The 21,675-nt window shown below is 38.8% G+C and overlaps 1 protein-coding gene across 1 annotated transcript in view; it reads left to right on the top strand.

Moving 5' to 3' along the window:
- Window positions 1-21,675, top strand: part of ntrk2a (neurotrophic tyrosine kinase, receptor, type 2a) — a gene marked incomplete at both ends in the record, with an annotated part of 88,926 nt that overhangs the window by 52,554 nt on the left and 14,697 nt on the right. The window contains 5 exons of the mRNA XM_083912228.1: window positions 3,524-3,712; window positions 11,725-11,855; window positions 18,495-18,667; window positions 18,966-19,121; window positions 19,695-19,785. Coding sequence (XP_083768354.1) covers window positions 3,524-3,712; window positions 11,725-11,855; window positions 18,495-18,667; window positions 18,966-19,121; window positions 19,695-19,785 — 740 coding nt within the window. The remainder of the gene's footprint in view (window positions 1-3,523; window positions 3,713-11,724; window positions 11,856-18,494; window positions 18,668-18,965; window positions 19,122-19,694; window positions 19,786-21,675) is intronic.

Below are 21,675 nucleotides of genomic sequence, written 5' to 3' on the forward strand. Positions count from 1 at the left end.
AATAGAAAAATACAGATGTGTGTGGTTGATAATTGAATGAATCGAGCGAAAACGAGTAAAAAATAGGAGTTGCAACTGTACATCCATTTCATCTCTCTACCTTGTTGGGACTGTGAAAAATGTCACCACTTTGGCAAAGTGTGTGCACCATAAATTACTATTGAAAATGTTATCTGTTTTATGATGTGAGAATACGCTATGCTTAAGGTTTGATCAGAGCTGCAACAACCAATCAATTAAAAATTATTACAATAATAGTTAGTAACGAATTTCATCATTGATTAGTTGGATCTATGATATGAGGCACGCCATCATACACATTAGGGCTAAAACTCATAAAGCAGTGGAGAGTTGCCATGCAATATCTATGGTAAGCAGTGGCAAGTGTGGCCAGATAATACCCACAGCCAACTTCACAGATAATCGCACAATAACAGGTTAATTTTAAGAACAAACGTAACAGACAGCACTGCCTTCCATCTGTTTACCCTCCGTTTTGTGATGGATCCATGTTGCGTGTCCCGTGATAAAGCTATTTTAAAGCCAACGTTTGATAAGGCTATGCGCGGCTACATTGATCCATCACAAAATGGAGATAAAACACTCCCTTCCCACCACTGCAGACAAGTTACTTCACGGGTAGGACTAAGGATGACAGCCCTGGAAAAGCAATCTCTTAGCGAAAAGGCTTGGTAAATTCAGAGATTTGTTTCAAAACACATTATACATGTTGAAAAAAGATTGCTGTCAACATGTGAAAAGACTGAATTTAATACTGAATCATGAAGTAAGAGCATAGAACAGTTTTTTAGATTTTTTTACTTTTTTGCCCACAACGGAGAGGAAGCAATTCACCGCTCTCTGTTGACTTTGTATTGTGTGAAGGCGCCTCTTTGTCAGTTCTCTCTGCCAGCAAAAAAAACAGAAACATGCCTAAAAGCTGTTGTGTGGTGGGATGTACTACCAAAGGATAAGAACCCAGAATTATGTTTTTACAAGCTGCCAACAAAAAAAACCTTGCAAATAACAATGCAGACTGTCTGTTTAAAAGATGTAATTTGAGAAACAGATGTCCCTGATTCTTGTGCGTTTCTGAGGGATATGTGTTGCCAGTTTAGATTGGAGGACAGCATGAGCTCCTTCACACATTGCCATGCACATTACACTTCATTCATTTGGAATCTGGCAACCCAGCCTAGAGCATGTGTGACTGCGCTCACTCAGCCCATTTACAACTTATATTAGTTAACATCATTTCCCTTTATTTATTTGTGCATGGCTGCATCCTCAATGTCCATTTATTACATTTTTATTGTAGCTGTATTTGAGTTTCATGTAACTGTAAATGTTTAAAAGATAATTGTACAAGAAGGCATTTTTATTTTATGAATACAATGCTGGAAACAATCAAATGTAGCTTTTTGTCCTTGATTAATAATTGATTAATCAAAGTTATAATCAACAGATTAATCAATTTAAAAAAAAAGTTTCAGCCCTAGTTAGCTTTAGGGAAAGACCATGGTTTGAGATAAAATAAGTGCTTAGGGTTAGGAGAGCTTCATCGTCATGGTTACAATAATAAGCATGTCATGTATTTAACGTCGGTATTGTTTGCTTTGGCACTCAACCTAAACACAGAAATTTTGCTGCAATGTCACGAAGGTGTACTGAAACCAACTGACAATCCAGTGAAGATGTTTTTTTACTGTCTTAATTACTAATAACCTCTCCGTTCTGTTGCCAAAATAAACTATTTTTCTGTAAAAGTGACTCATGCCATCACCTCTCTTTTGTTTTCATAGCCATGCTTCAAGTTACTGCATGCTCTCCAAAATGCCTACTGCATGAATTTGAATATACTGTGTTGTTTTCTAACTTGGACTGAAAAATTGACAGAAATCAGAGTTTTGATATTGAAAACCTTATTCTCCGGAGATGTTTCCCCCAGGTAATAAGAGTATTGTCTTTATGAGGTCATACATTAATTCTCTCGGTTACCCCCAAGCTTCGTACAAAATACCTATTTCATTGCTCTCTTCCCTTGACTTCATCATTAAATGCTGCAAAGCCTGACCTTAAAACAATAACCCAGCACTGAAACATGAAAACAACCACTGCTGACAAAGTACCTAGTGCTACTTGACAGGCTTAGCCCTCTAATGGGACTGTGACAGGCTTAGTCACTCATTTTCCGGAAATTTGCAAATTTGTTTTCATCCAAACAAGATGACCCACGTGAGAGCCGCTACCTCCTCATCTACATATCCTATGAACACAAGTCTAACATTGTCATACGCTTCTGTCGGTCCTCCTCTGAATTTTTACATTAGTCTTGCATTAGGATGTTATTAAGATGTTTGAGTGTTGTCCAGTGCATGGGGCCCATGTGGTCAGGCCAAAGATGTACCCTACCTCCTTCCACCTGCTACATAGTGAGAAGGTTAGGTGGGATGGAAAAAAGATGGAAGAAACAAAACAAATTTATGTAAGAATCAAGATTCTCAACTTCTGGTTTAGTGCTTTGGCCAGCTTGAATGGGGATTAAATTATTTGTGCGGCTCTTCTAGACTTTCTAAATGTTATTGGACCGAATGCATAAAATTCTTATAGTGTGTCATTCGCGGGGGTTGTGACACTTGAAAAAAAGTTTCCACTGAATTATATGTGAGTCAATGGAAAAAAGTATTTTTGTGATTCACAGCATCACATTATGGACACCATTCGGCCACTATATCAATTTGGCACTTACGTTCAGTGGAATACTTCGTCAGTAGAGATGTTACAATATTATTTTATTCTTCCCGATACTGATTCCAATTTTTTGAATGATACAGGTGTGTCAAATACTTTATTTTATTTTATAGTTTGACAGCCAGTCATAAAAAAAAAAAAGTAAACTACTTTAAAAAAGGGCTAAATTATATGGTATAGAATAGGTGCATAGACTTGCCAATAATGATACCAGTCATTAGCCAGTAGGCAATAGAGGAGGCATTGACGATACCGGTATCAGAAAAGCTTGAGCTTTTTCAGTGTTGTAGTACTAATTTTTACTCTTTCTTGACTCTTACATAAAGAGGACTCTGGATTTTATTTTAAGGTCAGTCAAGACCACACCTGTGGGTATATGACTGACTAGTAACTGCGGTACCATTCCCTCAATTGGATGAGAGAGCAAGAGGTGACCGGAGACCACTTCCACTCAACGGATGAATATCCAAGTAGCCAAATATATGGGTCCAGCCCAAGTTACTGCCTATAACTTACACACTCAAACAAATGTTATGAAATTAACATCATTCCTCCTCTTAGTTGTCTATTGTGATCAATAATAACTGCTTAACCTCCCTGGTTTGGGATTTCATCTCCTCAATCTCTGCTAATAACAGCTTAACAACTTAATTAATTCCCTTGTGTCCTTATTAGCAGGGATGTCATGTGTACTGAAATGTTCTGTCTCACATGCAGGACCTCATTGTAAAGATGAGATAAACAATCTGAACTCCATCCTTCTCTCTCTCAGGACCATCTTCGGTGATCAGTAACGATGACGACTCGGCCTCTCCTCTTCACCACGTCTCCAACGGCAGCAACACTCCTTCATCCTCAGAGATGGGCCCTGATGCGGTCATCATCGGCATGACCAAGATCCCGGTGATAGAAAACCCTCAGTACTTCAGGAGCACAAACAGCCTGCTCAAAACTGACACGTGTGAGTAAAAAAATTACTTTGTCTTTAATGTGTACGCAAATGAAATATGCTAAAAAATGTTGAGCAATCCAATATGAGCTATATACTCCCAAGTATTCAAGCTAACTAACCTTGCGTGATACAGAGAGGTTACCATAGCAACATATTTTCTGCTGTCATGGCAATGACCTCGGAGCGGCTGCTGATAAGCTGTCAATTCTGAGGGAGAAGTGGGAAATAGAAAGTCTATTTATATGCAAGGGTGTGCGTTCCCCAGCATACGTTAAGCACAAATCCATTCATAAATACGAGATGTCCATGTGTGACTCATACACATACACTACCAGATCCAGAGGTAGCAAAACATACAAGAGTCGGTGAGCCATTACTGTTAGGAGTAATAAATAATGTGTTTTTTTTAGGGTGAGCACCTCCCAATTTATCTTACAGCACAACACATACACAAATTCAACAAAGCAAGGAACAAAGGGTCAAAGAGAAAGGCTACAAATAAAGTAGGAGGAAGAAAGAGACAAACATAAATAGAAGAAAGGAGAAACATGAGAACAGAAGGAGACAACAGCCAGTCAGACAGACAGAGAGCACACAAGGATATTGACCTGGTCCATCAACATGACATTAGGATTATTGGCAAGTAATAAAAGCTTCTCCGGGCTTTGGCCTTGAGTCGCAGTAAATTATGGAACCGTGTGTGTGTGTGAATGTGTGTGTGTGTGTGTGTGTGTGTGTGTGTGTGTGTGTGTGTGTGTGTGTGTGTGTGTGTGTGTGTGTGTGTGTGTGTGTGTGTGTGTGTGTGTGTGTGTGTGTGTGTGTGTGTGTGTGTGTGTGTGTGTGTGTTTGTGTCATAGACTGTATAAAAAGTGGACGTAGCCTCTACGTTGAGGTCCGTTCTCTCAACTTGGTCCAATCGTACTAGCCCACGGGAGTCGCCATCTTGTCAGACTTTTACTCCGCCTCATTTCCTCTTACAAAAAAAGGGCATAGATGTGACGTTGTAGGGAGGGAGAGAAGTCTGTGTGGCTGACGTTTACTTCCGAGGAGAAGTAAAGGCCAGCGGCTAGCTGTCACTTGAGAGGCCATGCCCCTAATTATTCATAAACTTTAACATCCAATAAAATAAAAACTAGCCTGATAAAAAAAACAATCACCCCCCTCAATGTTGTCATGGAGATATGACCGAAACATACAGACTAGAATTTTTTTTTTGTAGCAGGCCTTAAATAGGTGATTATGCTGTGAAACAGGCCTGTTTAACATGGGGGTTAATAAGAAACTGCTCTATTTTGAAACCTGCCCCTAGTGGCCACTCAGTGAAGTGCACTTTTTGGCACTTCCTTATTGGATCAAACAGGAATTCGCTGTGGTGGGGGCTTGTGTGTGTGTGTGTGTGTGTGTGTGTGTGTGTGTGTGTGTGTGTGTGTGTGTGTGTGTGTGTGTTTGTGTGTGTTTGTGTGCTCTTGTTTTGAGGGCAAGGTTGAAGGAGACATAGTAAGAGGGGGGAATTGGGTGTTGACCTCTTCAGTCGTGCGGTATGACTTAAAGATAGACTGTGATCTACAGTGTAAAGACTGGAATGAAAGCGCTGGGGATCAATGGAAGTCAATAACGCACTGCTGCGTATGTGGGTGCTTGAGTGTGTGTGCTTTTAATATATTACAGTCATTACAACTATTACTCTGGATGCTTCTTTGACTTGCAGGCAAGCAACATAAATACTGACCGATTATTTGGCACAACGACCCGAGCAACTGCCTTTGATGGAGACTGTTTGGCAAAGTGGCAGCACTGTAGGGTGTCTGCCAGGAACTGAACTGATTAAAACATTGGCCTTAACCAGCCTGTGGCATGTAATATTGAATAGCCGTTTCTACTTCAACGATGGCACAGGCCTTTTCCAAGCAGCGATAAAGCAACAGTTACTCTCCAGAGATGATAGATCTGTGTGTAACTGTTACAGAAACTGTTGGCTGTTTTGCAAGGCTTTGGCTTTGCAGCTTTCCTCTGACGTGAACACCTCATTAACAATAATAACATCAGAGGAGCTGGAATGGTTGGAGAGCATGTAACACGCATAATTAAAGACTTATGGTTAGACACCAATGGCAAATGTTGTAACTATGTTTGTGTTTCTCTAACCCCAAATATACAGTACATGTACACATGCTGTTAGTGTACATGTCAAACAACTGAAGCAGGACTGTAGTGAGGATTTTAGACATACTGGAGGTCATGAATTCAATTCCTACCAACAACCCCACCAAGAAACCTAAAAAAGGCCTCATTGCTTTTTAAAAAAGTATGGATTTTGTTATGTTATGCTTTATTTTAGCTGTTCAAGTTATATTTAAAGAGGAGCAGCTCTTTTGATAAAACTGCTTAGAAACTGAGCTTGGACTAGAATAACTGTCTCTTTTTCCACTGTACTTAGTATCAGATTACATACCGCACTTTCCAGAAAACCACTCAGAAAATTATTTGAAAATCATGACCCATAAACTAAAGCATTACATTTTATTTCCTAACATAAACTTCTACAGGCTGTGTTTATTATTGTGCTGGCATTAAAGGAAAAATCAGACATTTCTACAATATGCTTAGTTTCTTTCTTGCCGATAGTTAGATGAGAAGATGACACCACTCTCATATATGCAGGGTAAATTAAGTAATTCATTCATCTTAACTAAACTACCACCAGAAGCTGGTTAGCTTAGCTTAGCATAAAGACTGAAAACAGGAGGATACAGCTAGCCTAACACAATCCACACAGAGTATAAGCACCTTAAAAACGGAATAATTAATATGCCACAGTGTAATGGAGTTTTATGCAGGACTATTTCTCAACCGGCAACAGCAACTTCGGAGGTTAGCTGTGTTCACCTGTTTCCTGTCTTTGTGGTAAACTAAGCTACTGTGAGCCAACTGGCTGCTGGCTACAGCCACATATTAAACCTTTCATCTAACTAACTGAACTGAAGAAGAGATTTCTCTTTTATAATTTTCTTTATGTAACACCTTCCTTTTGGCTTTGTCAACAGTATCTCTCATTATTTCCACCGTTTCCATCCCAGTAGATCTTATGGGGTTTATATTTTGTTGTATCTAGGGAAAGAGGATTAACATTGTTCTGGAAAATGTTATTCACAAGTCAACACGTGCGTACAGTACACACACACACACACACACACACACACACACACACACACACACACACACACACACACACACACACACACACACACACACACACACACACACCTTGAAAATTTAGGTCACAATTAGCTGCACCTCCTGATATGAGAGCATATACTGTTTGGGAGTGCCGGCTGACTGGAAGGAGTAGAAGTGAAAAAGATAAAGGGAACGATTGGAGCCTTTCAAAATATCTGTCAAACAGGACTGTGTCTTTGACATATTGCCTTGCTTGGTTTAGACTACCAAACACAAAATTTCCTAAGGGTTTTATTTCAGCATCCAGGGTCACGGAAATATTTTGGGCAGATGAGGGGAGGAGGAAAGGAGGAAGAGGCTCATGGGGAAAAGATGCTGATTAAGGAGGAAAAGGTGTGAGAGGAGGTTCCATAGGGAGGAAAAGGAGGACAGATGGAAAAATATGGTAGAGGAGATGGTTGATGGGAAATAATGTTGATGTTGGCAGCACCTTTATAATCAAGTGATGAAAAAAACGGTGGAGTAACAGAACGAGGGAAGAAAATGTGCCTGGATGGTAATGTTTAGAGGATGTTGATTAAAAAGTGATTGGGGGTGGGGGTCGGGGGGCGTCAATAGGGAGAAATAAATGATGGAGCAGCAGGATACTAAATAAGGAAAGAGAGAGTAAGATAATGAGACTGGATGGAGGGATGCTAAATGAGGGAAAATGAGCAAATATGATAGGCAAGGAAAATGGGCACTAATTACGAAAAACATCAGAGAGTAAGTGAATAGTCTGGTAAATGGGGAATAATATTTTTGTAGATCCTAATTAAGGATACTGATTGAGAAGAAGAGGGCTGATGTGTAGCACTGCACAAAGAGGTACAGTTTAATAATGAAAGCTGGGGGGATGAAGGAGTGTAAAATTGGCAAAGGCAGACAGCTGGAAAGCAGAATTCATGAGCGCTATGAGGCCGTAAAAAATAAAATAACTTAATTTTGAAAGTTCTTGATTGCTATGCGCAGCAATTATGGAAAATTCTTGAATATATGAATGCAAAATTAGTTGCGATAGCACATTATAAATCTAAGAATAAAGATGCATTAAAAAAAACCAGCAGGAAACGCTGTGAGAACAACATCCAATCTTCCTGCCAAAGAAAGAAAGGAAGCATTGGTCTGTAGAGTGCAGACATCAATTTATTTGCTATTTGAGGGTGTTAATTAAGGAGAAGTGGTGCGAGGCATTTTCATGGGTGAACGCTTATTACACATGTGCAGTAGGAAATGGTGCGGTGAGGCAATTAGCTGGTTAAATAGTGGATATTTGGCTTGTGGGGATATGGGTTTATTGCGTGCCTCTGCTGCTGTTGCTGCACAGGGAATTGTGGGTGCACTGAGATCTGTAACCTGCTACTGTTGCATTTGAACTGAAGAAAGTCATGTCATGAGGAGTAGTATAAATATTTAACATACATTTATATAAAAAATTACCACAGGGATACCTCTACATACTCGACCGTTTTTCCTTTACACATTGTGTTTATATAGTACCCTATCATTTTCACAAAGCTGCAAGTGTTAAGTGACAACACAATTCCTTTGTTTTCCCTATCTGCTCTTGGGCAGGAACGGAGAGAATACTTGGATATTTTAATCAAGTAAAAGTATTGATACTCAAAAAAAAGTGAAAATGCTTGTGTGGTGTGATCAGATGAGAGTAAAAAAGTAGGTCAGTTAAAATGGACTCTGAGTAAATGATACTGCAATACATCTACGCGATGCTGTTTTATGATATATCGAATAAATTAAAGAACATTTAGGCTCCAAGAAAGTGCATTAACATGTCAACACATCTCACCACAGAGCCCTTATGTCTGAACAAATATGGATGGCAATGTGCAGCCTGTGTACACAACTGACTACAAAACAGCCTTCTGCATGTTAAAAGTTGATTAAACAGGGTGGCCAGTGGTGCAGTGGTTAGAGCAGTTGCCCCGTGTTAAGAGGCTGAAAGTCCTTGAGGCAGCGGCCGCGGGTTCCATTTCCCGTCTGTCCTATATAATAAAGCTTTGTAAAACTGCCAAGAAAATAATCTTTTAAAAAAAAAGTTGAAAAAAACCTTACAAATTACTTTTGTACATTAATTTTTTAGAGATACTATTCCAAAGTAACTTGCTTAAAAATAATTTCTTAAAAATACATCATATGAACTACTGTGGCATAACCCCAAAATAAAGGTTATTATAAATACATAAAATATAATAAAAAATATTCTTTAGATTTCTTTGAATACTTTAGGAAACCTGTCAGTCAAGCTAATTTCCTGAATTGTTCAGTGGTGTAACCAACATTCATGGTGCCATTCAGTTAAAAATCAGCAAGAAGACCTTCTGTGTCAGGTTTAGCCACATCTAGCATGCAACTAATGGTGACAACATTGTGAGTATGTTTGATATGGGTCTCCATTAGTATGCCTGCGGGTGGTGCATGAATTAAGGTAGGCCAGATGCAACTTTTTCTTTTCCTTTTTACAGGTACAATAATGCTGCTGATGTAACTCTTACTTTCTTGGTCAGTATAGTACTGTTCTCCAGTCCTTCTGGCCTGAGGGATGGCTGCAATTTCTCTTTTAATTATCGTTTTAATTCCTCCTGGTGGTTCCGCAGCAGTCTCTTTGCACGTTACCCTAAGACTGTTACACTCACACCTGTAGGAACCATCACTCTTTGGCAAAGGGGGCATACAACAAATGACAGCTTAAAAATTACACATGCAGGCAAATAGGTAAAATAATAGTTAATGTGCAAGTCCAAATTAATAATGTTGAATTATTCCTAACATATAGGTTAGATGTGGTAATGGATACGTGTATTACAACTGTAACACCATACCTTACTATTGTAACTAACCTTAACCCATATTGAGGTAATTATTTATCCCATTTTCATTTGTGCCTTGTTCACAAACACTCAGCAACCGCCCCTGACACATTTGGCTAAGATTTAAAACATGTACTATGTACAGTGTCAGCTCTCGAGAGCGCTGCCATCCAACAAACCAGCAGCTTTTTCTCTGCTGCAGTTGCTAATTTATTGTCTTTTTTCATTCTAACACAGTTTGTCAGGACTTATTGATGTGACTTTTGTATTTACTCAGTCAGGGTTGAAACCGTAAATGTAGCAAAGTAGCTGAGATTAAAAAAAAAAGACTTAAGTAAAAGTAAAACTTCCACTCTTGCAATTGAGCTGGAATGTCTTTGTGTATTTGCAACTTAATCTTGATACTTCGACACTCAAACACTTTGATTGTTCCCGGTTAAATAGTTAAAGTGATCTGTGTTTTAAGGTCCGTAACACAACATTAACCAAAAAATTACAATCTTTCCAACCACGCGTCATGGAGGATACCAACTCTGATCTCACACTTTAAAGCCCTGCTCTTACACGCTCACATCCCCCACCACTACCTACAATACGTGTACAATCGGATACGGCACATCTGCTTCACTTAAAAAAAAGATGTTGCCACAGAAAATAATTCATTAATGTCCGAAATTATATTTGACAGAACAAATTAGTAGGAGAGACAGGGTTGACATATTGAAAGGGACTACTGTAAGTGTGCAAAGCCGATAGAGGCACACATGTGCGCACACACACACAAACAAACACACACACACACACACATATTGCATGGTGGGTGTTGTCTCCTCCACAACAATCTTATACTGAAAATTAGATGCTTTTCAATATCTTATGTATGTTTCATCTCTCTCTCTCTCTCTCTCTCTCTCTCTCTCTCTCTCTCTCTCTCTGTCTTTCTGTACAATATTGGGTTATGGTGGACCTCAGCAGCTCACAGTGTAGATCGATGCAGCTTCTGAGAGTCTAGCTGGGCTTTAATGTGATATTCTGAGTGGACAGCTTTTCTTCAAATGCGCCTCTTAATCACATCATAGATAAATCTTAGCCCTTGGTGTCCTCTGTGTGTGTGTGTGTGTGTGTGTGTGTGTGTGTGTGTGTGTGTGTGTGTGTGTGTGTGTGTGTGTGTGTGTGTGTGTGTGTGTGTGTGTGTGTGTGTGTGTGTGTGTGTGTGTGTGTGTGTGTGTGTGTGTGTGTGTGTGTGTGTGTGTGTGTGTGTGTGTCAAGAAGTACCTACAGTGCATGTATTATGGGATTATCCATGTTTTCTTGCATGCAGACTGTTGCACATTTGGCCCGCAGCCACAAAGACAGGGCTTAGCCAGGTTGTAGTAAGGGCACAACACTGTTCATCGTTCTGTGGAATAAAACCTCATATCATGACCATGGTAAGATGCCAATATTTCTTTTTAAATCAGCTGGCATGGATTCATGAGTAACTTAGCAACAGAGAGCAGGTTTGTCGACTCTGATCCAGCGGGTGAGCAGAAGGCAGGGCAAGATTTCATCCATGAAACAGAGAGGAGAGACACGGTTTTTAGATTTACCTACAGTGAAAGCAGTGATCCAATTAGTATATAAACAAACAGAGAAACAGTTTTTTTAAAAGTATGAAATCTCCATACATTTAATGTATTTTCCACTTTAGAAAAACAGAACTCTTTATGAAGTGCATTTTGTCCAACTTATAATGGTGTTGTAGATTTGTTCGCTTTGGTATTACAACACAGACAAACAAATAAACCAAAAGCAAATGAAACACATTCATTAAAATGATGTACAGTATGATCCAATGTATTAACTGAAGTTTGTTTGATGTCAGGCATCTCGTTTTTATGAGCTCATGTGAACTAATGCTCATACTGTAATGCTTCTAAACCAAGATGGCCACCTTTTAAGTGAAGTTCTTCTTCTTGTCTTTCCTCTTTTCAACAGTTGTCCAGCACATTAAGAGACACAACATTGTGCTGAAGAGAGAGCTAGGAGAAGGAGCCTTTGGAAAAGTTTTCTTGGCCGAGTGTTACAACCTCACACCTGACCAGGAGAAGATACTGGTGGCTGTCAAGGTAATCTGAAGGCCTGCTGGTTTTATTTTCACTTCTTTTTTTTTTCACTGCAAGAAACATGTTTCAAAAATAGAGAAAGAAAATATGAGTAACTTTCTACTGTTCAAATGTTATAGTCCCAGTGTTAATGTACACTGGAGAACAAAATTAGAGAACAAAAGATTAATTCTTGATTTATTCTGAAATATTGTTATTTTTTACTGTTCAGAATTTGATAGAATATCCGCTGTACTAGCATTTTTTTAAATAACCAAGGCACTTCAACAAAAAACTTTATAATAAATGGAAAAAATGGATAGGAAGATTAGAGGCCCTTGCTTTGAATGACTTCAGCATGTCTGCGCCCACAGGACATCACTAGTTTCTCACATTGCCCTGGTTTGATCTTGATCCATTCTTCTTGCAGTCTCTTCCACAGTTCACTACCTGTAGTTGGCTTCTGGGCCATTACCTTGTCATTAAGGATTTTCCAGATATTACAAGTCTAGGTACAAAGTTACAAGTCTATACATTTCATGGAAAAGCAATGACTTGAATCAAGACATCCCACAGATATTGTATAGCAACTAAAAAGACTTTATAGATTTTTGTGAATGCACCTTATTTTTACAAAACACAAACTACATAGAGGTAAAAAGAAGAGATGACTGGTCGTTCTGTATACTCAAACAAGTGTTGGGTGCTCTTGGAAAACTTGGAATGAAACATGATAAACATGAAGCCAATCTAGGCACACCGAAATGGCAGTGAGTAAATATTAAAAGCCTTTGTTATAGTGGCTAAAGAGGTACAATAAACATGTTGTCTTGCTTAATTGTCTATCATTCATAGAGGCCGAAGAACAGATTGTCTTTGTAAAAAGAAATGAAACACCATCTGGTCTGCATCACAAAAACGATATTTCAATTCATGAGGAGTTTAGTTTCAATATGAGATATTGTGAAAACCCCTGCTCCTACACAATGATTGGCGGCACCTTCATAAAGCCCATACTGTTTTTACTTTAGTTAAAAGTTATCGCTTCATCTGCCATATTTTGCTATGAGATCTGATATTCATTTGAAAACAGCAGATAATCTCATGATACTGAAATGGATACGCTAGACTCCATGTTCCCCATCCCCTTACCTCCATTTTCTCCGCTATTGATAGAAAGTAATTCCTTTCAAGAGTTTCTCTTCAAGCAAAAGCTGGAATTACACTGAGACCACTGACTTCCGGGGTCAAATTAAATAGCTTCCCCCCATCACATCTATCCATCCATGCATCTCTCCATCGAGGATGCTTTCTCTCCTGCTTTGCGGTGAAACAGGATCTGATTGGTGGAGAACTTCTCATTAAAAATACATGACCCCACCCCAGCGCGCTTCTATCCCCACTTCCTCTTCTGTCTTCTTCACCTCTAACTTTCACCTGCAGTATACTTGTTCTCTCTCCTCTGCAGTCCTTCATTCTGCTACTTTCCTTTGCTCAAATCCTCCACCTTCTTCTCTCTAAACCGCTTGCTGGCCGCGCTGATGTTTGCTGCCAGATTAGCTTTAGCTCAGTCTGAGCTCTCTGTAAAATATGTACCTAAAAATCCCAGGAAGCACATAGTTCTTGGTTGTAGAGCAAGATGCTGTGTGTTGCTGTACTGCATGTTAATCTTGTAAAACGTTATATAATCAGCAGTCAACGTACACTAATAATGAAGTGTATTTCTCAAACTGCCATAGGTGTGGTCACATGTAGATGAATCATTTAGTCATCAGAGTCACTTAATTGATTTAACTCTCTCAATTCATCAGATTTCTTCTTTTTCCAATTAGCTAATGCACCACATGCTTAAAGCACACTCTTATTGCTCTTTTCGTCTCCTCTTGTCTTTTTGTCAACTGGTATGACTCACCGTTTCAGTTGTCTTTTCCTCCTCCGCCTCCTCCTTGTTGCTGCATCAACAAAGAGTAGACGTGATGAAAGCTGGTGGAAACTGATTTTTCAAATAAATTATGACACTGTCATTGACTCCTCCTTGCTTAACTGGTCATTTCATCCAGGGATTTCTATGGTAGAAAGTTTTTTTTAAATGCTCAGAGCACCAGAAAGAAAATCCCTTTTATTTCCATTTTACTGGGATGGAAGTGCAAATTCTCAGAGGACGATTTCTCAAAACGTGGACGGCTAAAACCAGAATTCACATAATGACGTTTGAGTACATGAAATATTTATGTGTAAATCATTTATTTGTGATTTGGGTGAGCTGACTATTTTTTTTTTGGCAACATACATAGTCTTCATTGATGACTACCATTGGAAAGTGTGAACAGAGGATGCAAATGAATGGATTAAATTAACATCAATGCTATATTATAGCTTGTACACTTAATATTAGCAACTGAATTATACCAGGTCTGGCACTTTGGTTATAAAAACTTGCTGCTCACTGATTTTCTTTTGCTGACTTTCTGGAATTTCACAAAAAAATTTGCGCAACATTTCAATATTTCATTTCTTATTAATAATGAACATAAAGCAGCTCCAAGATTTGTCAGTGATCATCATCACAGCCTGCTTCTCTACCACTTAGTATAAAAAAAGCGTGCTGAGCCAACAACATAAAAAGAACATAGATTAGGGTGTATTTTTCCTTACACACCCAGCTCCTCTCAAAAGCACATTGTTCCTCATGTACATACATACATACGTACTTATGTTGCACTCTGTCATGCACGCTACATTACAGAAACATGTACACCACGTTATAATAACCTACACTCACTAATAGACCTTAATGGTCCTGGGTTTAGAGTCGGCTATCAATCAGCCAGTCACCATAATACAGAAGCCAGTTTTACTGTATATCATACACTGAGGTGCCATCGATCACAGGCACACCCTTACACTCTTAGATACACAGAAATATATGCATGCCTATACACACTTACACTCCTGCGTGCCATCGATCATGACTACATAGCACTTTCAATAATGTTGCCTTCACACATGTAAATGTTTGGCACTATAATCCCGGGCTAGAGGTTGTTGATTGCCTCATATTTGTCCAGGGACCTGAATGTGCACAGGCTGGATGACTAACATATATTAGCAATATTATGGCTTTTAGCCCGGGAATTAATTCAGCATTGAATTCACACATAGACCGAGAAAGTTCATTGGTACTGTTTGTTTCTGGCTAATAAGAAAGTTTCTGAATTCAACATTGATAATATGGATTGCTCAATATTTGTTACAGTGTTACAGTCATCTGATACATTGAACAGTTCAGTTAGCTGATTGAAGACAAACATTTACCAGGAGAGAGAACATTTGTTTTTTTTTTAATCAAATGATGGATCCACCAGGAACACACGTGTCAGATAATTATAATACAAAGAAGTAGTAGTATAAAGTCCCTTTTCCACTGGACAAAAATACACAAGCTTTTGTCTTAAGTGGGAAAGGTGACAATCAGCAATCAATCCCAGGACAAATGACTCTGCAGTAGTCACTGGTATTTATCGGCTTCAGCTCCGATCGACAGTGATAGAAACATGACACTCGGGTGGGCACGCCAATTTTTTGCCCCTTTTCCAGCCCGATGCTGTGACTCTTTGTCATCTCAGCCACAAATGTCTTTCATCTCTAGTCAAGCAGCGACCAAACATCGTGTTAGAAAGAGAGACTGAATAAGTAACAATTTTAAAAAACAAAGTCACCACCGTAACATTGTCACTGACCTCCATTCTCGCATTGAATGTGACACCAGAAAAGAAAAACAGAAAGGCATACTCTACTGGCAACAGAAAAGGACTCTAATGTGATGAAAAAAGTAGGCATGCTACATTACAGTTTTTCTCGATTGCTAAGACACGTTTCTTGAAAGCTTCTCTCCTTTTCTCTAAACTTTGAACACAAACCCCAATTTTCAAGCTACATTCACAAAACCTCAGACTCTTCTTGCAAAACCAAACTTTCACCTCAAAACAGTTCAATCTGTGCCCAAAACTGAACTTTGTTGTCAAATCTTGCCCCAAGTCAATCAAAATTAAAAACACTACTGAGCAGCCACTAAACACTACATAGAAAAATAGAAAACACAATGCTCAGGACATGAAGCTGAATGCATGTTGCAAAACAAAAAAACTTGCATTTAGCACTTTACACAAAGACAAAAAACAGAAATCTTGTGCATTACCATGCAGCACTTGTACAGTAGAAAAAACAAAGATCTTTTGCATTTACAGTACACATATTATTTGTTCAAAACAAACAGAAACCGTATGCATTTGCCACTTGTGTACAGTTCGGCATTGTCCTCACGGACCATATCAACAATTAGGGGAGAACATACATGTCCTCACACCCTTATGTGACAGTCTTTCAATTCTACAAAAAGAGAACATGCAGTTACAAAAAATATACATGGAATACTACAGACAGTTAGACTAACCCTCCATTACAATACTACAGTACATTGGCACAGTGATGTGCTGAAACATATATTTACTTACAGTTTACTGTGGTACAGTATATACTGTAATATGTCATACAGTAATTTGCTCTCAACATTTACATACTGTACTATAATTTCAAAAAAGATAATTACCTATTCTCTTCTCTAAATCTTCGGATTATGGTGGACACAGTGAATCTAGCGATGTTTGGTTGTACACTTTGTCCGGCCTCCCTCATGCTCATACCATGGACAAGAACATGGTCAATCACAGTAGCTCTGATTTCGTCAGATATTACTGTTCTTTGTCTTCGCTGACCTCCTCGACCAACCCGACCTCCTCGACCTCCTCTCACACAAACTCTTCCTCTTAGATTTCAATCCATTGTAGTGCCTCACAAATCAGTGCTCTCTGAACTGGCTTTAAATATTCCCTCACATCATTAGCCACAAGTGTTATCAACTTTGAGTTGTTGTGTTCAAGTAGTGACAACCGTGCTTTAATTGTGTTTTACTTTTGCCACCTGTGCTTACCATTATGCAGCACATGTGAATCACAATGAAAATGTGTTGGTAAGTTGTGTCTAAACAGGTGAAAAGTGCTCATGGTTTTGCTGAAAGAGTGATTGATTCAATCAGTGTGTTCAGGCAACAGAGAAATTGGTTCAGACAACAGGGTTTAGTGTTTTAGCAATTGAGAAAAACTGTAAGTGGCCTGCAAGCATTTTAGTGCCTGCAAGCATTTTAGTGCCAAAAGTCACCCTTTCTAAAGGTTAATGACTTTTTACTTGTTTAACAGTTAATAAATCATATATTAATGCATTATAGATAGGTTATAAACCATTTTACGAACAAAGTCTAAGTTGGTGAGGTTGTGGTTGATGTTTATCCTCCCTTGAAGACTTGCTTTGTCTATTTTTGGATTTTCAGTCATTCGTTATGTTCAAGAACAAGACTCCAATTGATCAATTTGACATCTTATCTTCTGAACAAAGAGTTTTCTTAATTACTTTCTTAGTGACGGCATATATATGGATCTGTCGCAGCCTGGCAGTCCAAAGTCCAAAGTAAATGATGATGATGATTTCTTTGGAATCTCTTACTTACCGAACAACAAAATTAGTCACAAAAATGGACACTTAAAGGTCTAACTAAGACTCATGCGGAAAGTCAACCCAGTCAGACAATCCAGATTTCCGATACATGTCTGATATCACGTTTCAAACTTTCATACAGTATCCATACTGTAATAATCCACTATATCATTATCATGTAGTGTCACATTACAGCCTGTAATGCACATGACCAAGCTTTTGCTTGATCAGGATACAATGATTGGTTGAATATATGAGTGGGTGGAGTTACAGTAACATCTCATTTTCCGTCTCATTTTCTGGTATCTCAGCATTCCAGCTGAAAGGTCGCAGGTCATTTCCTGAGCCTTCTTAGTGACTCCTCCTTGTCCTTTAAACCTATAGATGTAATAGTAGCTTCTATCTGCAATGTTAGTACACAGACAGACAGACAAACACACACACACACACACACACACACACACACACACACACACACACTCAAGGTGGAAAGTGAATGTATATCCATGTCATATACTGTAGGAATACAATCAATTATTCATGTAGGACAAAAGGGAATTTTCTATATTTTTCTTCTTTTGATAAATTAAGTGAAATGAATACAGACCCTGGATCACTTTCATTTCACACACACACACACACACACACACACACACACACACACACACACACACACACACACACACACACACACACACACACACACACACACACACACACACACACACACTTCCTGACAGATTTCCTGATTCATGGAAGGCAGGAAAAAAGATTAGCTTCAAGAGGAACCAGGGGATATAATGAATGTAAACCGTGTTGTACTTTGTAATGGCATTACATTAATATAAAATGTGTTCCTGCTCTGCCATTGTATCAGTCCGAGTTCAGTGCCAATAATTTCCCAGTGTGTGTGCCGAGTTGCTCTAACTCACTTTTACAAGGCAAGGCATTTACTTTATTTTTCTTTTCGAGTGGACATCAGCCAAACAAATTGGAGCAGAATGGGTGTACTGTGAAAATGACTAACTGTAATAGTGTACAATGCATAATGTGTGAGTTTTTCATTTGTCAGTGTATTAAAATGTCCCAAATGTCACTTCTGTGTGTGTGCAGACACTTAAAGAGGCCAGTGAAAATGCCAGGAAGGATTTCCACCGTGAGGCTGAGCTGCTGACCAACCTTCAACATATACACATTGTCACTTTCTATGGCGTCTGCGTGGAGAGCGACCCTCTCATCATGGTGTTTGAGTACATGAAACATGGAGACCTCAACAAGTTTCTCAGGCATGGTTCATTTCTTCATTACATCAAAATGGCATCAGCTGTAATTATATTGAAGAATTTGAATTTTTCAAAAATTTAATAAAAACACAAGCATCAATTGACAAAGACTGTACAGTAGAATCTTCCTATTTAACATGAATTCAGCTTCATATTCTGAACACTATATTTTAGAGGGACATATGTTGTATTTGACATGGTTGATATGAGGCTTACTGTAGTAACGCTGCACAAGAAACAGCATGACTCCAGCAAACAATAAACAGGCTCACGTGACAACGTTCCACCTTTCCCCTTGCAGGGCTCACGGCCCGGATGCAGTTCTGATGGCAGAGGGCCAGACCACCAGACCCGTGGAGCTGACCCAGTCTCAGATGCTGCACATCGCCCAGCAGATAGCATCTGGCATGGTCTACTTGGCATCACAGCACTTTGTGCATCGCGACCTGGCCACCAGGTTTGTCACTTTCTCCCTTACTATAATCAATAATCTGTATGGCCTCAATGAGCACGTCATTATACAGGGAAACATATTCAGACCCTTCTACAGTTTAAGGAATATCTAATAATGACAAATTGAAGACACACTTTTTTGCAAATCTAATAAAATAGAAATGCCTAGTAATGAATCATGTTTCCTGTGGTTGGTTGAGATTTCTGATAAATTCAGTAATTTGGACATTATTTATGAATGCACAAATAGCAATACCAGTAGAGAAAACATATTCTGTGAAAACAACATCTATAATGGTCTTTGAGTGAGTGAGTGAGTGAGTGAGTGAGTGAGTGACTGATTGATTTCCATAATTAGTGATTGATTGAATGATTCTCATGTTTGAAACAACGCCATGACAAAAATGTGAAACTCTACCAACCAGAGATATACCATTATTATTAAAAATAATATTAACAATTTCATGGTTTGACATCCTACAGTGTAACTCAAGCTATGTAAAATGTGTATTCTGAACTACCCACATGTTGTTGTAATTATCCTGTACTTTGTGTTTGGTTGTTTGTGGTCCAATAGGAACTGCCTAGTGGGCGAGAACCTGCTGGTAAAGATTGGAGACTTTGGCATGTCCAGAGATGTCTACAGCACTGACTACTACAGGGTAGGTGTATGTGTCGATATCTTTTCTGGCCCTTTTTTTAGCCTCTCTCTTCCCTGCTGCATGGGTCCCTCTCTGCTCTTCCCCTGCATGGGCATGACTGACGGACTCCAGTGGAGTTACTGTACAATAAGGAGCTTGTTGTGGGAGGTAGAGCAGTGACATGAAACATGTAGCTTACTGTGACGCTGTATTTAATTAATAAGGGGAGGCGGGATGCGTAGTAGTCTGTTATGTTATTCTGTGTGTAAAATAAGGGTTATTGGTTTGGATAACTATCACAACATTTTTGTAGTTACTATTATTTTATTAAGTAGGTGCATTTTAAATATAGGACTCTGCTGTTCACCAGAGACTGGGTACCAGATAGATGCATGACAAGTACAAATAACATTCAAATTGTTATTTTATCACCCACTTGAACTGCAGACTTCTATTTTCTTTACTGGAGACTTCTCTAAATTAATATTAAATATGAACCTGGAGACAGTTTCAAGAGAGTGAAGTTTGTGACAGTGAAATAAGCACTCCAAAATCAATTGTATCTCTCTTGATAAATATTTTAAACACCTTTACAATTCCAAAAGTTTAAACCATGAAACAAAAATATTTCTACAAACTGCACATAGTCTGGTTAGTTGAAAAATGTAAGCATAAAAACAATCACACTCTAAACCACAGAATTTTAAGAATGTGTTTTTTATTTAAATGTTTTTAGCCAGATATCTTCTGTATATATAATACAGACTGCAGGGTTGCACAAAACACATATACACAGATCTATTCACACTGCAGGAAGTGAAGGTCACTCACACACACACACACACACACACAGTAGAATGGACTACTTTGCAGCAAGCAAAGGGAGAGGTGCAGCTTGTGTATGTATGTATGTGTGTATGTGTGTGTGTGTGTGTGTGTGTGTGTGTGTGAATGTTTGTGTGTGTGTGTGTGTGTGTGTGTGTGTGTGTGTGTGTGTGTGTGTGTGTGTGTGTGTGTGTGTGTGTGTGTGTGTGTGTGTGTGTGTGTGTGTGTGTGTTTTGCAGCATTTAGCAGCTCTACTATGAGTGACATGATAACTCAGAAGTACGAGAGGCAGCTGAGAAGTGTGTGTGTGCGTGTTTTTTCCCCTTCCAAACAGCAATCTGTCACCTTTCCGAAAGGCAGAAATCTAATAAATCGTACTGATTGATTGATAGTGACTGTCCATTTTTCCTGCCCTTTCTCCCGTCCGCTGTGACAAACTGACATGAGTGACAGTGACAGAGCACTTGCAGAAGGAGGGAGACAGAGTATAACCTTAACAATAACATTCAGAAAGATAACAATGGTCAAAAGGACATTTTATTGGCGTATAATTCAGTAATGCCATTAATTAATTTTATTTTAGATGTAAATGCACGTCTTTATATATTGTCACAAAAATGAGCCTGGGAAAATGCTAAGTGTAGTTAAAGACGTTTTTTTTTAAATTGTTAGTTTGTTAGGAAGAGCAGCTCTATATTATAGATTGCATTCAGAGTTCATATACGCAATTACCCAACAAGTCTTATAACCCATACGACCACTTAGGATCAACACATCATACATTTTAAACACATGCTAAATGTTGTTAAACAGTTGCAGTTTGGTGAAACTACTTGGTCAGGTTTGGGAATAGATCATGGTTTGGGTTAAAGAAGTACATTTGTCACGTAATTTAAGTAACACAAGTAAGTACGTGACATAGTTAGGTACGTGACATAGTTAAGTACATGACAGTTAAGTACGGGACATAGTTAAGTACATGACAGTTAAGTACGGGACATAGTTAAGTACATGACAGTTAAGTACGGGACATAGTTAAGATTGTGACATAGTTAAGTACGTGACAGTTGAGTAAGTGACAGTTAAGTACGT

This window comes from Echiichthys vipera (genome assembly GCF_963691815.1).
Source record: "Echiichthys vipera genome assembly, chromosome: 4".
NCBI lineage: Eukaryota > Metazoa > Chordata > Actinopteri > Perciformes > Trachinidae > Echiichthys > Echiichthys vipera.